General features: G+C 57.8%; 1 protein-coding gene across 2 annotated transcripts in view; it reads right to left on the reverse strand.

The window, feature by feature from the left end:
• LOC147736771 (uncharacterized) overlaps positions 1 to 19529 on the reverse strand; it is a 112637-nt gene extending 93108 nt beyond the window's left edge. Inside the window, exon 1 of one of the 2 annotated variants that reach the window (XM_086953473.1) lies at positions 19384 to 19529. In XM_086953473.1, coding sequence (XP_086809599.1) covers positions 19384 to 19447 — 64 coding nt within the window. In that variant the 5' untranslated portion in view covers positions 19448 to 19529. The remainder of the gene's footprint in view (positions 1 to 19383) is intronic. The other variant, XM_086953474.1, reaches the window with a different exon arrangement.
• Between the last annotated feature and the right edge of the window lie 3860 nt (positions 19530 to 23389).

The raw sequence follows: 23389 nt of genomic DNA on the forward strand, positions 1-23389 counted from the left end.
CCCTAGAGTTAACCCCCCTCTCTGTCCCTCCCAGAGTGAGCCCATCTCTCTGTTCCATCCCTAGAGTGAACCCCTCTCTCTGTCCCACCCCTACAGTGAGTCCCTCTCTCTGTCCCACCCCTAGAGTGAGCCCCTCTCTCTGTCCCATCCGTAGAGTGAGCCCCTCTTTCAATCCGTCCACTAGAGGGAGACCCTCTCTCTGTCCCACGCCTAGAGTGAACACCTCTCCCTGTCCCAACCTTAGAGTGAACACCTCCCCCTGTCCCAACCCTAGAGTGAAGTCCTCTCTCTGTCCCATCCCTAGAGTGAACCCCTCTCTCTGTCCCACCCCTTGAGTGAGTCCCTCTCTCTGTCCCACCCCTAGAGTGAGCCCCTCTCTCTGCCCCATCCGTAGAGTAAGCCCCTCTCTCTGTCCCATCCCTAGAGTGAACCCCTCTCTCTGTCCCACCCCTGCAGTGAGTTCCTCTCTCTGTCCAACCCCTTGAGTGAACCCCTCTCTCTGTCCCATCCGTAGAGTGAGCCCCTCTCTCTCTCCCACCCCTAGAGTGAGCCCATCTCTCTGTCCCATCCCTAGAGTTAGCCCCTCTCTCTGTCCCATCCGTAGAGTGAGCCCCTCTCTCTGTCCCACCCCTTGAGTGAACCCCTCTCTCTGTCCCATCCGTAGAGTGAGCCCCTCTCTCTGTCCCACCCCTAGAGTGAGTCCCTCTCTCTGTCCCACCCCTAGAGTCAACCCCTCTCTCTGTCCCACCCCCAGAGTGAGCTCATCTCTCTGTCCCATCCCTAGAGTGAACCCCTCTCTCTGTCCCACCCCTTGAGTGAGTCCCTCTCTCTGTCCCACCCCTAGAGTGAGTCACTCTCTCTGTCCCATCCCTAGAGTGAACCCCTCTCTCTGTCCACCCCTTGAGTGAGTCCCTCTCTCTGTCCCACCCCTAGAGTGAACCCCTCTCTCTGTCCCACCCCCAGAGTGAGCCCATCTCTCTGTCCCATCCCTAGAGTGAGCCCCTCTATCTGTCCCACCCCCAGAGTGAGCCCATCTCTCTGTCCCATCCCTACAGTGAGCCCCTCTCTATGTCCCATCCCTAGAGTGACCATCTCTCTCTGTCCCACCCCTACAGTGAGTCCCTCTCTCTGTCCCACCCCTAGAGTGTACTCCTCTCTGTCCCATCCGTAGAGTGAGCCCCTCTCTCTGTCCCACCCCTTGAGTGAACCCCTCTCTCTATCTCATCCGTAGAGTGAGCCCCTCTTTCAGTCCGTCCACTAGAGTGAGCCCCTCTCTCTGTCCCACCCCTAGAGTGAGCCCCTCTCTGTCCCTCCCCTAGAGTAAGCCCCTCTCCCTGTCCCACCCCTAGAGTGAACCCCTCTCTCTGTCCCACCCCTAGAGTGAACCCTTCTCCCTGTCCCACCCCTAGAGTGAACCCCTCTCTCCGTCCCACCCGTAGAGTGAGCCCCTCTCTCTGTCCCACCCCTAGAGTGAGTCCCTCTCTCTGTCCCATCCCTAGAGTGAATCCCTCTCTCTGTCCCACCCTTTGAGTGAGTCCCTCTCTCTGTCCCACCCCTAGAGTGAACCCCTCTCTCTGCCCCCCCCAGACTGAGCCCATCTCTCTGTTCCATCCCTAGAGTGAACCCCTCTCTCTGTCCCACCCCTACAGTGAGTCCCTCTATCTGTCCCACCCCTAGAGTGAGCACCTCTCTCTGTCCCATCCGTAGAGTGAGCCCCTCTTTCAGTCCGTCCACTAGAGTGAGCCCTTCTCTCTTTCCCACGCTTAGAGTGAACACCTCTCCCTGTCCCAACCCTAGAGTGAACACCTCCCCCTGTCCCAACCCTAGAGTGAGGTCCTCTCTCTGTCCCATCCCTAGAGTGAACCCCTCTCTCTGTCCCACCCCTTGAGTGAGTCCCCCTCTCTGTCCCACCCCTAGAGTGAACCCCTCTCTCTTTCCCACCCCTAGAGTGAGCCCCTCTCTCTGTCCCACCCCTTGAGTGAACCCCTTTCTCTGTCCCATCTGTAGAGTGAGCCCCTCTCCCTGTCCCACCCCTAGTGTGAACCCCTCTCTCTGTCCCACCCCCAGAGTGAGACCATCTCCGTCCCACCCATACAGTGAGTCCCTCTCCCTGTCCCACCCCTAGAGTGAGCCCCTCTCTCTGTCCCATCCGTACAGTGAGCCCCTCTCTCTGTCCCACCCCCTGAGTGAACCCCTCTCTCTATCCCATCCGTGGAGTGGGCCCCTCTCTCTGTCCCACCCCTAGAGTGAGTCCCTCTCTCTGTCCCATCCCTAGAGTGAACCCCTCTCTCTGTCCTACCCCTTGAGTGAGTCCCTCTCTCTGTCCCACCCCTAGAGTGAACCCCTCTCTCTGTCCCACCCCCAGAGTGAGCCCATCTCTCTTTCCCATCCCTATAGTGTACCCCTCTCTCTGTCCCACCCCTACAGTGAGTCCCTCTCTCTGTCCCATTCCTAGAGTGAGCCCCTTGCTCTGTCCCACCCCTTGAGTGAGTCCCTCTCTCTGTCCCACCCCTAGAGTGAACCCCTCTCTCTGTCCCACCCCCAGTGTGAGCCCATCTCTCTGTCCCATCCCTAGAGTGAACCCCTCTCTCTGTCCCACCCCTACAGTGGGTCCCTCTCACTGTCCCACCCCTAGAGTGAGCCCCTCTCTCTGTCCCATCCGTAGAGTGAGCCCCTCTCTCTGTCCCACCCCTTGAGTGAACCCCTCTCTCTGTCCCATCCGTAGAGTGAGCCCCTCTGTCTGTCCCACCCCTAGAGTGAGCCCATCTCTCTGTCCCATCCCTAGAGTGAACCCCTCTCTCTGTCCCACCCCTACAGTGAGTCCCTCTCTCTGTCCAACCCCTAGAGTGAGCCCCTCTCTCTGTCTCATCCGTAGAGTGAGCCCCTCTCTCTGTCCCACCCCTTGAGTGAACCCCTCTCTTTGTCCCATCCGTAGAGTGAGCCCCTCTCTCTTTCCCACCCCTAGAGTTAGTCCCTCTCTCTGTCCCATCCCTAGAGTGAACCTCTCTCTCTGTCCCACCCCTTGAGTTAGTCCCTCTCTCTGTCCCACCCCTAGAGTGAACCCCCCTCTCTGTCCCCCCAAGAGTGAGCCCATCTCTCTGTTCCATCCCTAGAGTGAACCCCTCTCTCTGTCCCACCCCTACAGTGAGTCCCTCTCTCTGTCCCACCCCTAGAGTGAGCCCCTCTCTCTGTCCCATCCGTAGAGTGAGCCCCTCTTTCAGTCCGTCCAATAGAGAGAGACCCTCTCTCTGTCCCACGCCTAGAGTGAACACCTCTCCCTGTCCCAACCTTAGAGTGAACACCTCCCCCTGTCCCAACCCTAGAGTGAAGTCCTCTCTCTGTCCCATCCCTAGAGTGAACCCCTCTCTCTGTCCCACCCCTTGAGTGAGTCCCTCTCTCTGTCCCACCCCTAGAGTGAACCCCTCTCTCTGTCCCACCCCTAGAGTGAGCCCCTCTCTCTGTCCCATCCGTAGAGTGAGCCCCTCTCTCTGTCCCACCCCTTGAGTGAACCCCTCTCTCTGTCCCATCCGTAGAGTGAGCCCCTCTCTCTGTCCCACCCCTTGAGTGAACCCCTCTCTCTGTCCCATCCGTAGAGTGAGCCCCTCTGTCTGTCCCACCCCTAGAGTGAGCCCATCTCTCTGTCCCATCCCTAGAGTGAACCCCTCTCTCTGTCCCACCCCTACAGTGAGTCCCTCTCTCTGTCCAACCCCTAGAGTGAGCCCCTCTCTCTGTCTCATCCGTAGAGTGAGCCCCTCTCTCTGTCCCACCCCTTGAGTGAACCCCTCTCTTTGTCCCATCCGTAGAGTGAGCCCCTCTCTCTTTCCCACCCCTAGAGTTAGTCCCTCTCTCTGTCCCATCCCTAGAGTGAACCTCTCTCTCTGTCCCACCCCTTGAGTTAGTCCCTCTCTCTGTCCCACCCCTAGAGTGAACCCCCCTCTCTGTCCCCCCAAGAGTGAGCCCATCTCTCTGTTCCATCCCTAGAGTGAACCCCTCTCTCTGTCCCACCCCTACAGTGAGTCCCTCTCTCTGTCCCACCCCTAGAGTGAGCCCCTCTCTCTGTCCCATCCGTAGAGTGAGCCCCTCTTTCAGTCCGTCCAATAGAGAGAGACCCTCTCTCTGTCCCACGCCTAGAGTGAACACCTCTCCCTGTCCCAACCTTAGAGTGAACACCTCCCCCTGTCCCAACCCTAGAGTGAAGTCCTCTCTCTGTCCCATCCCTAGAGTGAACCCCTCTCTCTGTCCCACCCCTTGAGTGAGTCCCTCTCTCTGTCCCACCCCTAGAGTGAACCCCTCTCTCTGTCCCACCCCTAGAGTGAGCCCCTCTCTCTGTCCCATCCGTAGAGTGAGCCCCTCTCTCTGTCCCACCCCTTGAGTGAACCCCTCTCTCTGTCCCATCCGTAGAGTGAACCCCTCTCTCAGTCCCACCCCTAGAGTGAGTCCCTCTCTCTGTACCATCCCTAGAGTGAACCCCTCTCTCTGTCCCACCCCTAGAGTGAACCCCTCTCTCTGTCTCACCACCAGAGTGAGCCCATCTCTCTTTCCCATCCCTAGAGTGAACCCCTCTCTCTGTCCCACCCCTACAGTGAGTCCCTCTCTCTGTCCCACCCCTAGAGTGAGCCCCTCTCTCTGCCCCATCCGTAGAGTGAGCCCCTCTCTCTGTCCCATCCCTAGAGTGAACCCCTCTCTCTGTCCCACCACTTCAGTGAGTTCATCTCTCTGTCCAACCCCTTGAGTGAACCCCTCTCTCTGTCCCATCCGTAGAGTGAGCCCCTCTCTCTGTCCCACCCCTAGAGTGAGCCCATCTCTCTGTCCCATCCCTAGAGTTAGCCCCTCTCTCTGCCCCATCCGTAGAGTGAGCCCCTCTCTCTGTCCCATCCCTAGAGTGAACCCCTCTCTCTGTCCCACCACTTCAGTGAGTTCATCTCTCTGTCCAACCCCTTGAGTGAACCCCTCTCTCTGTCCCATCCGTAGAGTGAGCCCCTCTCTCTGTCCCACCCCTAGAGTGAGTCCCTCTCTCTGTCCCACCCCTAGAGTCAACCCCTCTCTCTGTCCCACCCCCAGAGTGAGCCCATCTCTCTGTCCCATCCCTAGAGTGAACCCCTCTCTCTGTCCCACCCCTTGAGTGAAGTCCTCTCTCTGTCCCATCCCTAGAGTGAACCCCTCTCTCTGTCCCACCCCTTGAGTGAGTCCCTCTCTCTGTCCCACCCCTAGAGTGAACCCCTCTCTCTGTCCCACCCCTAGAGTGAGCCCCTCTCTCTGTCCCATCCGTAGAGTGAGCCCCTCTCTCTGTCCCACCCCTTGAGTGAACCCCTCTCTCTGTCCCATCCGTAGAGTGAACCCCTCTCTCAGTCCCACCCCTAGAGTGAGTCCCTCTCTCTGTACCATCCCTAGAGTGAACCCCTCTCTCTGTCCCACCCCTAGAGTGAACCCCTCTCTCTGTCTCACCACCAGAGTGAGCCCATCTCTCTTTCCCATCCCTAGAGTGAACCCCTCTCTCTGTCCCACCCCTACAGTGAGTCCCTCTCTCTGTCCCACCCCTAGAGTGAGCCCCTCTCTCTGCCCCATCCGTAGAGTGAGCCCCTCTCTCTGTCCCATCCCTAGAGTGAACCCCTCTCTCTGTCCCACCACTTCAGTGAGTTCATCTCTCTGTCCAACCCCTTGAGTGAACCCCTCTCTCTGTCCCATCCGTAGAGTGAGCCCCTCTCTCTGTCCCACCCCTAGAGTGAGCCCATCTCTCTGTCCCATCCCTAGAGTTAGCCCCTCTCTCTGTCCCATCCGTAGAGTGAGCCCCTCTCTCTGTCCCACCCCTTGAGTGAACCCCTCTCTCTGTCCCATCCGTAGAGTGAGCCCCTCTCTCTGTCCCACCCCTAGAGTGAGTCCCTCTCTCTGTCCCACCCCTAGAGTCAACCCCTCTCTCTGTCCCACCCCCAGAGTGAGCCCATCTCTCTGTCCCATCCCTAGAGTGAACCCCTCTCTCTGTCCCACCCCTTGAGTGAGTCCCTCTCTCTGTCCCACCCCTAGAGTGAACCCCTCTCTCTGTCCCACCCCCAGAGTGAGCCCATCTCTCTGTCCCATCCCTAGAGTGAACCTCTCTCTCTGTCCCACCCCTAGAGTGCGCCCCTCTCCCTGTCCCACCCCTAGAGTGAACCCCTCTCTCTGTCCCACCCCTGGAGTGAACCCCTCTCCCTGTCCCACCCCTAGAGTGAGTCACTCTCTCTGTCCCATCCCTAGAGAGAACCCCTCTCTCTGTCCACCCCTTGAGTGAGTCCCTCTCTCTGTCCCACCCCTAGAGTGAACCCCTCTCTCTGTCCTACCCCCAGAGTGAGCCCATCACTCTGTCCCATCCCTGGAGTGAGCCCCTCTATCTGTCCCACCCCCAGAGTGAGCCCATCTCTCTGTCCCACCCCTAAAGTGTACTCCTCTTTGTCCCCTCCGTAGAGAGTAAATTGCAGACATCCACAACAGCTTCGACAACCAACCCGGAGACCAACCCACCCAACCATATGACGAACAGTCTCCCCCCTGAACACCCTTAACGACTGGAACCCAATCTCCACTGAAGACACCATCCGCCTGATGAACTCCATCCACTCAGGATCCCCCACAGACCCATGTCCTCACCACATCTTCAACAAAGCAGACTCCGTCATAGCACCGCACCTCCGAGACGTCATCAACTGCTCCTTCAACTCCGCCACCTTCCCGGAAAGCTGGAAACACGCTGAACTCACCGCCCTTCTGAAAAAACCCACAGCGGACCCCACCGAACTCAAAAATTACCGCCCCATATCACTCCTTCCTTTCCCGGCCAAAGTCATCGAGAAAGCTGTCAACAACCAGCTCGCCGCTTTCCTCGAAGCCAACAAATCCCTCGACTCCTCACAATCTGGCTTCCGAGCAAAACACAGCACTGAGACCGCCCTCATCGCAGCAACAGACGACATTCGAACTCTACTGGACAATGGAGACACAGTCGCCCTCATCCTCCTCGACCTCTCCGCAGCCTTCGACACAGTCTGCCACAGCACCCTTTTACAACGCCTCAGAAACACCGGAATACAAGGAAAAGCACTCGAATGGATCACCTCGTTCCTCACCGGAAGAACCCAGAGAGTCCGCCTTCCACCATTCAAGTCCGAGGCCTCTGAAGTCATCTGTGGCGTACCACAAGGATCTTCACTCAGCCCCACCCTCTTCAACGTATACATGAGCCCCCTCGCGGCCATCGCACGCCTACACAACCTCAACATCATCTCTTACGCGGATGACACTCAACTGATCCTTTCTCTCACCAATGTCCCCAGCACCGCCAAAACTAACCTACACGAAGGAATGAAAGAAGTTGCCGAATGGATGAAACACAGCCGTCTGAAACTGAATTCAGATAAAACTGAAGTCCTCATCTTAGGTACATCCCCCTCTGCATGGGACGACTCTTGGTGGCCCGAAGCCCTTGGAAAAGCACCCATCCCGACAGACCACGCACGGAACCTAGGCGTTATCCTGGATTCTTCACTTTCAATGAACAGACAAGTCAGCGCTGTATCCTCATCCTGCTTCAACATTCTTCGCATGCTCAAAAAAACATTTCGCTGGATCCCCACCGAAACCAGAAAAACAGTCACCCATGCTCTGGTCACGAGCCGACTGGACTACGGAAATACCCTCTACGCAGGTACTACCGCTAAACTCCAGAAGAAACTCCAACGAATCCAAAACGCCTCAGCCAGGATCATATTAGACATCCCGCGTAACGAACACATCTCTGGTCACCTGAAAGACCTCCACTGGCTACCCGTCAATAAGAGGATCACTTTCCGACTGCTTACCCACGCACACAAATCACTCTACGACATCGGACCAGAATGCCTCAACTCACGACTGTCCTTCTACACCCCCTCCCGCCAACTACGTTCTTCCAGCCAAGCCCTCGCCACTGTACCTCGCATTAACAAGACAACCATGGGAGGCAGATCCTTCTCATACCTGGCTGCTAAAACATGGAACTCACTCCCCACTTACCTTCGCCTTACCCAGAACCACCTAGCATTCAGAAAACAACTTAAAACGTGGATATTTGACAAGTAATCCCCTTACCCTCCCTAAGCGCCTTGAGACCCTCTGGGTATGTAGTGCGCTATATAAATTCTTTGACTTGACTTGACTCTCTCTGTCCCACCCCTTGAGTGAACCCCTCTCTCTGTCCCACCCCTTGAGTGAACCCCTCTCTCTGTCTCACCACCAGAGTGAGCCCATCTCTCTTTCCCATCCCTAGAGTGAACCCCTCTCTCTGTCCCACCCCTACAGTGAACCCCTCTCTCTGTCTCACCACCAGAGTGAGCCCATCTCTCTTTCCCATCCCTAGAGTGAACCCCTCTCTCTGTCCCATCCGTAGAGTGAGCCCCTCTCTGTCCCTCCCCTAGAGTAAGCCCCTCTCTCTGTCCCACCCCTACAGTGAGTCCCTCTCTCTGTCCCACCCCTAGAGTGAGCCCATCTCTCTTTCCCATCCCTAGAGTGAACCCCTCTCTCTATCCCATCCGTAGAGTGAGCCCCTCTCTGTCCCTCCCCTAGAGTAAGCCCCTCTCTCTGTCCCACCCCTACAGTGAGTCCCTCTCTCTGTCCCACCCCTAGAGTGAGCCCCTCTCTCTGTCCCAACCTTAGAGTGAACACCTCCCCCTGTCCCAACCCTAGAGTGAAGTCCTCTCTCTGTCCCATCCCTAGAGTGAACCCCTCTCTCTGTCCCACCCCTTGAGTGAGTCCCTCTCTCTGTCCCACCCCTAGAGTGAACCCCTCTCTCTGTCCCACCCCTAGAGTGAGCCCCTCTCTCTGTCCCATCCGTAGAGTGAGCCCCTCTCTCTGTCCCACCCCTTGAGTGAACCCCTCTCTCTGTCCCATCCGTAGAGTGAACCCCTCTCTCTGCCCCACCCCTAGAGTGAGTCCCTCTCTCTGTCCCATCCCAAGAGTGAACCCCTCTCTCTGTCCCACCCCTAGAGTGAACCCCTCTCTCTGTCTCACCACCAGAGTGAGCCCATCTCTCTTTCCCATCCCTAGAGTGAACCCCTCTCTCTGTCCCACCCCTACAGTGAACCCCTCTCTCTGTCTCACCACCAGAGTGAGCCCATCTCTCTTTCCCATCCCTAGAGTGAACCCCTCTCTCTGTCCCACCCCTACAGTGAGTCCCTCTCTCTGTCCCACCCCTAGAGTGAGCCCCTCTCTCTGCCCCATCCGTAGAGTGAGCCCCTCTCTCTGTCCCATCCCTAGAGTGAACCCCTCTCTCTGTCCCACCCCTAGAGTGAACCCCTCTCCCTGTCCCACCCCTAGAGTGAGTCACTCTCTCTGTCCCATCTCTAGAGTGAACCCCTCTCTCTGTCCACCCCTTGAGTGAGTCCCTCTCTCTGTCCCACCCCTAGAGTGAACCCCTCTCTCTGTCCTACCCCCAGAGTGAGCCCATCACTCTGTCCCATCCCTAGAGTGAGCCCCTCTATCTGTCCCACCCCCAGAGTGAGCCCATCTCTCTGTCCCATCCCTAGAGTGAGTCCCTCTCTATGTCCCACCCCTAGAGTGAACCTCTCTCTCTGTCCCACCCCTAAAGTGAGTCCCTCTCTCTGTCCCACCCCTAGAGTGTAATCCTCTCTGTCCCCTCCGTAGAGTGAGCCCCTCTCTCTGTCCCACCCCTTGAGTGAACCCCTCTCTCTGTCCCACCCCTTGAGTGAACCCCTCTCTATCCCATCCGTAGAGTGAGCCCCTCTCTGTCCCTCCCTTAGAGTAAGCCCCTCTCCCTGTCCCACCCCTAGAGTGAACCCCTCTCTCTGTCCCACCCCTAGAGTGAACCCTTCTCCCTGTCCCACCCCTAGAGTGAACCCCTCTCTCTGTCCCACCCCTAGAGTGAACCCTTCTCCCTGTCCCACCCCTAGAGTGAGCCCCTATCTCTGTCCCACCCCTAGAGTGAGCCCCTCTCTCTGTCCCACCCCTAGAGTGAGCCCCTCCCTCTGTCCCACCCCTAGAGTGAGTCCCTCTCTCTGTCCCCCCCTAGAGTGAACCCTTCTCCCTGTCCCACCCCTAGAGTGAACCCCTCTCTCTGTCCCACCCCTAGAGTGAACCCTTCTCCCTGTCCCACCCCTAGAGTGAGGCCCTCTCTCTGTCCCACCCCTAGAGTGAGCCCCTCTCTCTGTCCCACCCCTAGAGTGAGCCCCTCCCTCTGTCCCACCTCTAGAGTGAGTCCCTCTCTCTGTCCCACCCCTAGAGTGAGCCCCTCTCTCTGTCCCACCCCTAGAGTGAGCCCCTCTCTCCGTCCCACCCCTAGAGTGAGCCCCTCTCCCTGTCCCACCCCTCGAGTGAACCCTTCTCTCTGTCCCATCCCTAGAGTGAACCCATCTCTCTGTCCCACCCCTAGAGTGAGCCCCTCTCTCTGTCCCACCCCTAGAGTGAACCCCTCTCTCTGTCCCACCCCTAGAGTGAACCCCTCTCTATGTCCCACCCCTAGAGTGAGCCCCTCTCCCTGTCCCACTCCTAGAGTGAACCCTTCTCCCTGTCCCATCCCTAGAGTGAACCCCTCTCTCTGTCCCACCCCTAGAGTGAGCCCCTCTCTCTGTCCCACCCCTAGAGTGAACCCCTCTCTCTGTCCCACCCGTAGAGTGAGCCCCTCTCTCTGTACCACCCCTAGAGTAATCCCTCTCTCTGTCCCACCCCTAGAGTGAGCCCCTCTCTCTGTCCCACCCCTAGAGTGAGCCCCTCTCTCTGTCCCATCCCTAGAGTGAACCCCTCTCTCTGTCCCACCCCTAGAGTGAGCCCCTCTCTTTGTCCCACCCCTAGAGTGAACCCCTCTCTCTGTCCTACCCCCAGAGTGAGCCCATCACTCTGTCCCATCCCTAGAGTGAGCGCCTCTATCTGTCCCACCCCCATAGTGAGCCCATCTCTCTGTCCCATCCCTAGAGTGAGTCCCTCTCTATGTCCCACCCCTAGAGTGAACCTCTCTCTCTGTCCCACCCCTAAAGTGAGTCCCTCTCTCTGTCCCACCCCTAGAGTGTACTCCTCTCTGTCCCCTCCGTAGAGTGAGCCCCTCTCTCTGTCCCACCCCTTGAGTGAACCCCTCTCTCTGTCCCACCCCTTGAGTGAACCCCTCTCTCTATCCCATCCGTAGAGTGAGCCCCTCTCTGTCCCTCCCCTAGAGTAAGCCCCTCTTCCTGTCCCACCCCTAGAGTGAACCCCTCTCTCTTTCCCACCCCTAGAGTGAACCCTTCTCCCTGTCCCACCCCTAGAGTGAACCCCTCTCTCTGTCCCACCCCTAGAGTGAGCCCCTCTCCCTGTCCCACCCCTAGAGTGAGCCCATCTCTCTGTCCCATCCCTAGAGTGAACCCCTCTCTCTGTCCCACCCCTACAGTGAGTCCCTCACTCTGCCCAACCCCTAGAGTGAGCCCCTCTCTCTGTCTCATCCGTAGAGTGAGCCCCTCTCTCTGTCCCACCCCTTGAGTGAACCCCTCTCTTTGTCCCATCCGTAGAGTGAGCCCCTCTCTCTGTCCCACCCCTAGAGTTAGTCCCTCTCTCTGTCCCATCCCTAGAGTGAACCCTTCTCCCTGTCCCACCCCTAGAGTGAACCCTTCTCCCTGTCCCACCCCTAGAGTGAGCCCCTATCTCTGTCCCACCCCTAGAGTGAGCCCCTCTCTCTGTCCCACCCCTAGAGTGAGCCCCTCCCTCTGTCCCACCCCTAGAGTGAGTCCCTCTCTCTGTCCCCCCCTAGAGTGAACCCTTCTCCCTGTCCCACCCCTAGAGTGAACCCCTCTCTCTGTCCCACCCCTAGAGTGAACCCTTCTCCCTGTCCCACCCCTAGAGTGAGGCCCTCTCTCTGTCCCACCCCTAGAGTGAGCCCCTCTCTCTGTCCCACCCCTAGAGTGAGCCCCTCCCTCTGTCCCACCTCTAGAGTGAGTCCCTCTCTCTGTCCCACCCCTAGAGTGAGCCCCTCTCTCTGTCCCACCCCTAGAGTGAGCCCCTCTCTCCGTCCCACCCCTAGAGTGAGCCCCTCTCCCTGTCCCACCCCTCGAGTGAACCCTTCTCTCTGTCCCATCCCTAGAGTGAACCCATCTCTCTGTCCCACCCCTAGAGTGAGCCCCTCTCTCTGTCCCACCCCTAGAGTGAACCCCTCTCTCTGTCCCACCCCTAGAGTGAACCCCTCTCTATGTCCCACCCCTAGAGTGAGCCCCTCTCCCTGTCCCACTCCTAGAGTGAACCCTTCTCCCTGTCCCATCCCTAGAGTGAACCCCTCTCTCTGTCCCACCCCTAGAGTGAGCCCCTCTCTCTGTCCCACCCCTAGAGTGAACCCCTCTCTCTGTCCCACCCGTAGAGTGAGCCCCTCTCTCTGTACCACCCCTAGAGTAATCCCTCTCTCTGTCCCACCCCTAGAGTGAGCCCCTCTCTCTGTCCCACCCCTAGAGTGAGCCCCTCTCTCTGTCCCATCCCTAGAGTGAACCCCTCTCTCTGTCCCACCCCTAGAGTGAGCCCCTCTCTTTGTCCCACCCCTAGAGTGAACCCCTCTCTCTGTCCTACCCCCAGAGTGAGCCCATCACTCTGTCCCATCCCTAGAGTGAGCGCCTCTATCTGTCCCACCCCCATAGTGAGCCCATCTCTCTGTCCCATCCCTAGAGTGAGTCCCTCTCTATGTCCCACCCCTAGAGTGAACCTCTCTCTCTGTCCCACCCCTAAAGTGAGTCCCTCTCTCTGTCCCACCCCTAGAGTGTACTCCTCTCTGTCCCCTCCGTAGAGTGAGCCCCTCTCTCTGTCCCACCCCTTGAGTGAACCCCTCTCTCTGTCCCACCCCTTGAGTGAACCCCTCTCTCTATCCCATCCGTAGAGTGAGCCCCTCTCTGTCCCTCCCCTAGAGTAAGCCCCTCTTCCTGTCCCACCCCTAGAGTGAACCCCTCTCTCTTTCCCACCCCTAGAGTGAACCCTTTTCCCTGTCCCACCCCTAGAGTGAACCCCTCTCTCTGTCCCACCCCTAGAGTGAGCCCCTCTCCCTGTCCCACCCCTAGAGTGAGCCCATCTCTCTGTCCCATCCCTAGAGTGAACCCCTCTCTCTGTCCCACCCCTACAGTGAGTCCCTCACTCTGCCCAACCCCTAGAGTGAGCCCCTCTCTCTGTCTCATCCGTAGAGTGAGCCCCTCTCTCTGTCCCACCCCTTGAGTGAACCCCTCTCTTTGTCCCATCCGTAGAGTGAGCCCCTCTCTCTGTCCCACCCCTAGAGTTAGTCCCTCTCTCTGTCCCATCCCTAGAGTGAACCTCTCTCTCTGTCCCACCCCTTGAGTTAGTCCCTCTCTCTGTCCCACCCCTAGAGTGAACCCCCCTCTCTGTCCCCCCAGAGTGAGCCCATCTCTTTGTTCCATCCCTAGAGTGAACCCCTCTCTCTGTCCCACCCCTACAGTGAGTCCCTCTCTCTGTCCCACCCCTAGATTGAGCCCCTCTCTCTGTCCCATCCGTAGAGTGAGCCCCTCTTTCAGTCCGTCCACTAGAGAGAGACCCTCTCTCTGTCCCACGCCTAGAGTGAACACCTCTCCCTGTCCCAACCTTAAAGTGAACACCTCCCCCTGTCCCAACCCTAGAGTGAAGTCCTCTCTCTGTCCCATCCCTAGAGTGAACCCCTCTCCATCCCACCCTGTGAGTGAGTCCCTCTCTCTGTCCCACCCCTAGAGTGAACCCCTCTCTCTGTCCCACCCCTAGAGTGAGCCCCTCTCTCTGTCCCATCCGTAGAGTGAGTCCCTCTCTCTGTCCCACCCCTTGAGTGAACCCCTCTCTCTGTCCCATCCGTAGAGTGAACCCCTCTCTCAGTCCCACCCCTAGAGTGAGTCCCTCTCTCTGTACCATCTCTAGAGTGAACCCCTCTCTCTGTCCCACCCCTAGAGTGAACCCCTCTCTCTGTCTCACCACCAGAGTGAGCCCATCTCTCTTTCCCATCCCTAGAGTGAACCCCTCTCTCAGTCCCACCCCTACAGTGAGTCCCTCTCTCTGTCCCACCCCTAGAGTGAGCCCCTCTCTCTGCCCCATCCGTAGAGTGAGCCCCTCTCTCTGTCCCATCCCTAGAGTGAACCCCTCTCTCTGTCCCACCACTTCAGTGAGTTCATCTCTCTGTCCAACCCCTTGAGTGAACCCCTCTCTCTGTCCCATCCGTAGAGTGAGCCCCTCTCTCTGTCCCACCCCCAGAGTGAGCCCATCTCTCTGTCTCATCCCTAGAGTGAGTCCCTCTCTATGTCCCACCCCTAGAGTGAACCTCTCTCTCTGTCCCACCCCTAAAGTGAGTCCCTCTCTCTGTCCCACCCCTAGAGTGTACTCCTCTCTGTCCCCTCCGTAGAGTGAGCCCCTCTCTCTGTCCCACCCCTTGAGTGAACCCCTCTCTCTGTCCCACCCCTTGAGTGAACCCCTCTCTCTATCCCATCCGTAGAGTGAGCCTCTCTCTGTCCCTCCCCTAGAGTAAGCTCCTCTCTCTGTCCCACCCCTACAGTGAGTCCCTCTCTCTGTCCCACCCCTAGAGTGAGCCCCTCTCTCTGTCCCAACCTTAGAGTGAACACCTCCCCCTGTCCCAACCCTAGAGTGAAGTCCTCTCTCTGTCCCATCCCTAGAGTGAACCCCTCTCTCTGTCCCACCCCTTGAGTGAGTCCCTCTCTCTGTCCCACCCCTAGAGTGAACCCCTCTCTCTGTCCCACCCCTAGAGTGAGCCCCTCTCTCTGTCCCATCCGTGGAGTGAGCCCCTCTCTCTGTCCCACCCCTTGAGTGAACCCCTCTCTCTGTCCCATCCGTAGAGTGAACCCCTCTCTCTGCCCCACCCCTAGAGTGAGCCCCTCTCTCTGTCTCATCCGTAGAGTGAGCCCCTCTCTCTGTCCCACCCCTTGAGTGAACCCCTCTCTTTGTCCCATCCGTAGAGTGAGCCCCTCTCTCTGTCCCACCCCTAGAGTTAGTCCCTTTCTCTGTCCCATCCCTAGAGTGAACCTCTCTCTCTTTCCCACCCCTTGAGTTAGTCCCTCTCTCTGTCCCACCCCTAGAGTGAACCCCCCTCTCTGTCCCCCCCAGAGTGAGCCCATCTCTCTGTTCCATCCCTAGAGTGAACCCCTCTCTCTGTCCCACCCCTACAGTGAGTCCCTCTCTCTGTCCCACCCCTAGAGTGAGCCCCTCTCTCTGTCCCATCCGTAGAGTGAGCCCCTCTTTCAGTCCGTCCACTAGAGAGAGACCCTCTCTCTGTCCCACGCCTAGAGTGAACACCTCTCCCTGTCCCAACCTTAGAGTGAACACCTCCCCCTGTCCCAACACTAGAGTGAAGTCCTCTCTCTGTCCCATCCCTAGAGTGAACCCCTCTCTCTGTCCCACCCCTTGAGTGAGTCCCTCTCTCTGTCCCACCCCTAGAGTGAACCCCTCTCTCTGTCACAACCCCTAGAGTGAGCCCCTCTCTCTGTCCCATCCGTAGAGTGAGCCCCTCTCTCTGTCCCACCCCTTGAGTGAACCCCTCTCTCTGTCCCATCCGTAGAGTGAACCCCTCTCTCAGTCCCACCCCTAGAGTGAGTCCCTCTCCCTGTACCATCCCTAGAGTGAACCCCTCTCTCTGTCTCACCCCTAGAGTGAACCCCTCTCTCTGTCTCACCACCAGAGTGAGCCCATCTCTCTTTCCCATCCCTAGAGTGAACCCCTCTCTCTGTCCCACCCCTACAGTGAGTCCCTCTCTCTGTCCCACCCCTAGAGTGAGCCCCTCTCTCTGCCCCATCCGTAGAGTGAGCCCCTCTCTCTGTCCCATCCCTAGAGTGAACCCCTCTCTCTGTCCCACCACTTCAGTGAGTTCATCTCTCTGTCGAACCCCTTGAGTGAACCCCTCTCTCTGTCCCATCCGTAGAGTGAGCCCCTCTCTCTGTCCCACCCCCAGAGTGAGCCCATCTCTCTGTCTCATCCCTAGAGTGAGTCCCTCTCTATGTCCCACCCCTAGAGTGAACCTCTCTCTCTGTCCCACCCCTAAAGTGAGTCCCTCTCTCTGTCCCACCCCTAGAGTGTACTCCTCTCTGTCCCCTCCGTAGAGTGAGCCCCTCTCTCTGTCCCACCCCTTGAGTGAACCCCTCTCTCTGTCCCACCCCTTGAGTGAACCCCTCTCTCTATCCCATCCGTAGAGTGAGCCCCTCTCTGTCCCTCCCCTAGAGTAAGCCCCTCTCTCTATCCCACCCCTACAGTGAGTCCCTCTCTCTGTCCCACCCCTAGAGTGAGCCCCTCTCTCTGTCCCAACCTTAGAGTGAACACCTCCCCCTGTCCCAACCCTAGAGTGAAGTCCTCTCTCTGTCCCATCCCTAGAGTGAACCCCTCTCTCTGTCCCACCCCTTGAGTGAGTCCCTCTCTCTGTCCCACCCCTAGAGTGAACCCCTCTCTCTGTCCCACCCCTAGAGTGAGCCCCTCTCTCTGTCCCATCCGTGGAGTGAGCCCCTCTCTCTGTCCCACCCCTTGAGTGAACCCCTCTCTCTGTCCCATCCGTAGAGTGAACCCCTCTCTCTGCCCCACCCCTAGAGTGAGTCCCTCTCTCTGTCCCATCCCTAGAGTGAACCCCTCTCTCTGTCCCACCCCTAGAGTGAACCCCTCTCTCTGTCTCACCACCAGAGTGAGCCCATCTCTCTTTCCCATCCCTAGAGTGAACCCCTCTCTCTGTCCCACCCCTACAGTGAACCCCTCTCTCTGTCTCACCACCAGAGTGAGCCCATCTCTCTTTCCCATCCCTAGAGTGAACCCCTCTCTCTGTCCCACCCCTACAGTGAGTCCCTCTCTCTGTCCCACCCCTAGAGTGAGCCCCTCTCTCTGCCCTATCCGTAGAGTGAGCCCCTCTCTCTGTCCCATCCCTAGAGTGAACCCCTCTCTCTGTCCCACCCCTAGAGTGAACCCCTCTCCCTCTCCCACCCCTAGAGTGAGTCACTCGCTCTGTCCCATCCCTAGAGTGAACCCCTCTCTCTGTCCACCCCTTGAGTGAGTCCCTCTCTCTGTCCCACCCCTAGAGTGAACCCCTCTCTCTGTCCTACCCCCAGAGTGAGCCCATCACTCTGTCCCATCCCTAGAGTGAGCCCCTCTATCTGTCCCACCCCCAGAGTGAGCCCATCTCTCTGTCCCATCCCTAGAGTGAGTCCCTCTCTATGTCCCACCCCTAGAGTGAACCTCTCTCTCTGTCCCACCCCTAAAGTGAGTCCCTCTCTCTGTCCCACCCCTAGAGTGTAATCCTCTCTGTCTCCTCCGTAGAGTGAGCCCCTCTCTCTGTCCCACCCCTTGAGTGAACCCCTCTCTCTGTCCCACCCCTTGAGTGAACCCCTCTCTATCCCATCCGTAGAGTGAGCCCCTCTCTGTCCCTCCCCTAGAGTAAGCCCCTCTCCCTGTCCCACCCCTATAGTGAACCCCTCTCTCTGTCCCACCCCTAGAGTGAACCCTTCTCCCTGTCCCACCCCTAGAGTGAACCCCTCTCTCTGTCCCACCCCTAGAGTGAGCCCCTCTCTCTGTCCCACCCCTAGAGTGAGCCCCTCTCTCTGTCCACCCCTAGAGTGAGTCCCTCTCTCTGTCCCCCCTAGAGTGAACCCTTCTCCCTGTCCCACCCCTAGAGTGAACCCCTCTCTCTGTCCCACCCCTAGAATGAACCCTTCTCCCTGTCCCACCCCTAGAGTGAGCCCCTCTCTCTGTCCCACCCCTAGAGTGAGCCCCTCTCTCTGTCCCACCCCTAGAGTGAGCCCCTCCCTCTGTCCCACCCCTAGAGTGAGTCCCTCTCTCTGTCCCACCCCTAGAGTGAGCCCCTCTCTCTGTCCCACCCCTAGAGTGAGCCCCTCTCTCCGTCCCACCCCTAGAGTGAGCCCCTCTCCCTGTCCCACCCCTCGAGTGAACCCTTCTCTCTGTCCCATCCCTAGAGTGAACCCATCTCTCTGTCCCACCCCTAGAGTGAGCCCCTCTCTCTGTACCACCCCTAGAGTAATCCCGCTCTCTGTCCCACCCCTAGAGTGAGCCCCTCTCTCTGTCCCACCCCTAGAGTGAGCCCCTCTTTCTGTCCCATCCCTAGAGTGAACCCCTCTCTCTGTCCCACCCCTAGAGTGAGCCCCTCTCTTTGTCCCACCCCTAGAGTGAACCCCTCTCTCTGTCCTACCCCCAGAGTGAGCCCATCACTCTGTCCCATCCCTAGAGTGAGCCCCTCTATCTGTCCCACCCCCATAGTGAGCCCATCTCTCTGTCCCATCCCTAGAGGGAGTCCCTCTCTATGTCCACCCCTAGAGTGAACCTCTCTCTCTGTCCCACCCCTAAAGTGAGTCCCTCTCTCTGTCCCACCCCTAGAGTGTACTCCTCTCTGTCCCCTCCGTAGAGTGAGCCCCTCTCTCTGTCCCACCCCTTGAGTGAACCCCTCTCTCTGTCCCACCCCTTGAGTGAACCCCTCTCTCTATCCCATCCGTAGAGTGAGCCCCTCTCTGTCCCTCCCCTAGAGTAAGCCCCTCTCCCTGTCCCACCCCTAGAGTGAACCCCTCTCTCTGTCCCACCCCTAGAGTGAACCCTTCTCCCTGTCCCACCCCTAGAGTGAACCCCTCTCTCTGTCCCACCCCTAGAGTGAGCCCCTCTCCCTGTCCCATCCCTAGAGTGAACCCCTCTCTCTGTCCCACCCCTAGAGTGAGCCCCTCTCTCTGTCCCACCCCTAGAGTGAGCCCCTCTCTCTGTCCCACCCCTAGAGTGAGCCCCTCTCTCTGTCCCACCCCTAGAGTGAGCCCCTCTCTCTGTCCCACCCCTAGAGTGAGCCCCTCTCTCTGTCCCATCCCTAGAGTGAACCCCTCTCTCTGTCCCATCCCTAGAGTGAGCCCCTCTCTCTGTCCCATCCCTAGAGTGAGCCCCTCTCTCTGTCCCATCCCTAGAGTGAACCTCTCTCTGTCCCATCCGTAAAGTGAGACCCTCTCTCTGCCCCACCCCTAGAGTGAGCCCCTCTCTCTGTCCCATCCCTAGAGTGAGCCCCTCTCTCTGTCCCACCCCTAGAGTGAGCCCCTCTCTCTGTACCACCCCTAGAGTGAGCCCCTCTCTCTGTCCCACCCCTAGAGTGAACCCCTCTCTTTCCCACCCCTAGAGTGAGCCCCTCTCTCTGTACCAGCCCTAGAGTGAGCCCCTCTCTCAGTCCCACCCCTAGAGTGAACCTCTATCTGTCCCATCCCTAGAGTGAGCCCCTCTCTCTGTCCCACCCCTAGAATGAGCCCCTCTCTCTGTCCCACCCCTAGAGTGAACCCCTCTCTCTGTCCCATCCCTAGAGTGAGCCCCTCTCTCTGTCCCACCCCTAGAGTGAGCCCCTCACTCTGCCCCATCCCTAGAGTGAGCCCCTCTCTCGGCCCCACCCCCAGAGTGAGCCCCTCTCTGTCTTCAGGGGCGCCCCCTTACCGTGCCCGAGGCCCCCCAGCAGCAGGGGGAGCAGGAGCCCCAGGGCTCCCCGATGCTGCCCCATGTCCGTCGCTCTGTCCTCTCTAGCGCTGCCTCCTCCCCCTCGAGGCGCTCCTTCTCCTGGCTCGAGTCCCGGCACTTTGGAATGTGTGACATCACTCTGCAGGGCGAGGGGCGTGGGGCGGACCCCCCCCCCCCTCCCCAGGCCTCACAGCAGGAGAGGGGGGGAGGAGCCGCTCCTCCTTTCAACACTGACTGTTAACGCTTCTAGCGCCCCGAAGACACCCACGCTAGAGACCAGAGACCCCACCCTGTACCTCCACAGGACCCCCCCTCTGCACCCCCACAGGACCCCCAGAAGCCCCCCAGGGCCTCTGCACCCCCACAGAGCCCCCTCCCCCTCTGCACCCCCACAGGAGCCCTCTGCACCCCTACAGGAGCCCCCCCCCCCATTAATACAAAGCCCCTCTGGCCTTTACGCCGCTGCCTTCCTTGAACCCCGACAATCTCAGAGTTTTGAAGTGAAAGTAAAATAAGTTCTTTTTTTATATAAAGATTAGAGGTGTTTTCGTGAAGTGCATCCCAGGGGGTCCAGGGTCTGGATCTCTGCAGGGTCTGCCTTTCATCCTTCGAGGGTTGATCACATGAGCGCTGTTGGGCTCGTCAATAGGAACCCTCCTCATGTCCAGCTCTATGAGGCCTCAGAGCGTGGCTCGAAGCGCTTCATAAGCACAGGCAGGGCTCCTATTGGTTAAGGTTTTGAAGGTTCGTACAGCCTGAACTCGCCCCAAACATAGTGGAGCCCTGAGCTCGCGCTCCATCAGGCAGGATCATGCGGCCTTTTTTGTTGTTGTTCTTTTTAGGCGCAGAAAGATTAAGGGGCAGATTTACAACAAAGTAACGCAGGCGCGGCAAGTCATTGTGCTGCGCCGTCCTGCGTTAGTTCGGAAAGAACAGAGATGCGACATATTTACAAGAATATGCCGCATCTCTGTGCTTCCCCTGCGCTGGCACCTAAAGTGCGGCCATGCGCCGGCGCAGGCACCTTTGCACCCTGGTGCAAGGATGCCTGCGTCGTGGGGAGATTGTTTTTGTGCAGGAAGGTGCCCCCTCCGGCACTAAAGCAAATCACAAGAGCCTTTTTCCTCCTTCAATGTGTGCTGTAGAATGAGGAAAAAACGAGGAGAAATTAAAACAATTCTCCTCGTTGCGCCTCGCCACACCCCCTCTAGGGTGGCGTAGTATTCACACGCATCTCCAGATTGATGATCTCTCATGAATCAGGAGATGTGTCTTGTTCCATGGGTGTTGCGTGGGAACACGCACAGTGACACCATGGAACGCCCCTTCCACGCACTGTGCTGCGTGTGAAGGGGCCATATTTACAAGGAGCGGAAAAGTCACGCAGGGTGGCTTTTCCTCTCCTTGTAAATATGGAAGAACCCCCTGCCACCAGTACGTCATGAAAAGTGACGTAGTGGTGGAGCAGGGTGCTTTTAAATCTGCCTCAAAGGGATTTGCCCAGAATCACAGGATGTTGAGCCGATACCAAGACTTGAACCGGGTTCCCAAGTTCCAAAGTCAACATCTCTCTCCATTATGCCACATCCTCTCTCTTAGATAAAATACTGTGCACAGTATGTGGAGAAGCTGGTAACTCTCCTAACTAAATGTATGGTCAGAAAAATACATCTAACTCGCCGGACTGCTTGCTGATAATCCAAATGTATTGTGTCAAAGTGCTCTGAAGTGGTTGAAAAGGCTTGCTGGATACTAAACAAACAATGTACTATATAAGGCTTCAAAGCAGAGAGGCAACAGAGGTCAAGAGAAACACCTCAAAAAATGTGTCTGAGCCTTACTGGGAGCCTTGAAACAGATATATCTCCTCCTTTCTACGGTTTGGTCTCGCCTACGCTGCGCGCATGCTCTGCCTAGGAGAGAGATCTTTAGCCATCAGCAAAGCTTTGGGGGGAAAGATGTGCACGCGTTACATTGGCAACGCGTGCACATCTGGCGATTTCCTTGCGGGAGCGCGCCAGCGCCATATGGTGGCGCCATATGTTTGCAGGCTCCTGCAAGGGAATCACGCAGCCCCCCGCCCCTGCTGCCGCGCTTGTTTGTGTAGTTCGTGAAATGGCATTCGCGAGTGAAAGGCAACAGTGGTTCCTTTGCCCTTTCTGAAGTAGGCTTCTCCACGGCCAGGTGTTGGTGTCTCAAAGCATGCTTGCCTCACTACAAAAAAAACCACGACGGAAGCCAGGGTATTCTCTTTACAGCTGCAGCGCATTTGCTTGTGTTTTACAGGAGTAAAACTATTTAAACTCATTTCAATAAAACCTCACCTCTTGCGAGAAACTTCAATCATAGAGCGGGGGGTATGATTTCTCAATGCCACAGTCGCACAGTAAAGCATGTAAACTGTCTCACCTCAGTACCTGCAGGAAACAGTTAATGATTTGACAAAGAGGAAAACATAATACTTTTCAGGTGAATTTGTTTTAAAAGGCATACAAAATGAACTGACATGTGAAATATGCGCTACAAAGGCAACGAAAGGCACACGAACTATAGACCAATCTCACTGTGCAACACAGGGGATTGAATTGCTGGAGTATGTCATCTTACGTCAGTGATGACTGGCGACGGGCACTCGGTGGCAGGACTTTGGCACAGTTTGCTGAAAACACCCTTGCCACTATGGTTTTCACACCACACGCACTGGTACTTGGGCTCGGCAGCAGAGCACAGACTGCAGTCACTTCGGCCACAAAAGAAGTTGTATAAACTCACTGGAAAAACAACACAATCATTTAAACTTTTGCAAGTAGCTTTTGTAAGCGGTTTATATGGTGAATAAATTCAAGGACAAGTCTAGGACCTCGAAGTTAGTGGTAAAAAAATAACTGTTAAAGTAAAGAAAGGCAAAGGCAGGGTGGTGAGGTCACGGAATGAGTAATGAAGACACTACCCACACCAGGCCGAGCACCGTCCCGCAAAACACTCACTTACATCATGTTGGACCCGGCCTCGTGGCATGGCCCCACTCCTCCCGCATGGCGGGACCTGGACGACCTCGACCCCTGTCCTCCGGCCTAGGGCGACACTCTCCACCCTTCGCGAGAGCCGCCCCTCCGGACAACCGCCGGCTCTCCCCCTCTGGAACTCGGCAACCCCTACTCGCCCCACTCTGCTGGTCCGACCCCTATCCCAGACCACCATCTCAGACCCCGACTCCATCTTGGACCCTCCACGACCAGGCCCTGTGGCCTCGGCCCGACCTCGGCCGCGGACCCAGCGAAGCCCCGACATCGAGGCACCAAGATCCAACCAGGTGGTAAAGCGGCCACTTGACGGATCAATGAGGATGAAGAGTTTCGATGGCCCTCCAGCCGTCCCCCGATGCCTGGTTTCGATCGCCTCCGGCCTCCCTGGGCGCTGGCTCCACCCCCTGCTGGGTGTCTGGACACTCTCATCCCGGCCCCTTTGACCCCCAGGTGCGAGGGTCCGGATATCACAGAACACCAGACCTATATCTGGGGCAGCTCTGGAGCAGGTCGGCAGTTGTATCCTGGAGTCGAGAGACACCGAGACGAACTCATCTACGTAGAACCCGTAACCACCTTTGGAGCCCTGCTGGCGCTGCCGCGGCTCATCTTCGCTGAAACCATCTTTGGAGCCCTGCTGGCGCTGCCGCGGCCCACCTTCGCTGAAACCACCTTTGGAGCCCTGCTGGCGCTGCCGCGGCCCATCTTCGCTGAAACCATCTTTGGAGCCCTGCTGGCGCTGCGGCGGCCCATCTTTGCTGAAACCATCTTTGGAGCCCTGCTGGTGCTGCCGCGGCCCATCATCGCTGAAACCATCTTTGGAGCCCTGCTGGCGCTGCCGCGGCCCATCTTCGTTGAAACCATCTTTGGAGCCCTGCTGGCGCTGCCGCAGCCCATCTTCGCTGAAACCATCTTCGGAGCCCTGCTGGCGCTGCCGCGGCCGAACCCTGAGGAACCCC

The sequence above is a fragment of the Lissotriton vulgaris genome, chromosome 1_2, assembly GCF_964263255.1.
Source record: "Lissotriton vulgaris chromosome 1_2, aLisVul1.2, whole genome shotgun sequence".
NCBI lineage: Eukaryota > Metazoa > Chordata > Amphibia > Caudata > Salamandridae > Lissotriton > Lissotriton vulgaris.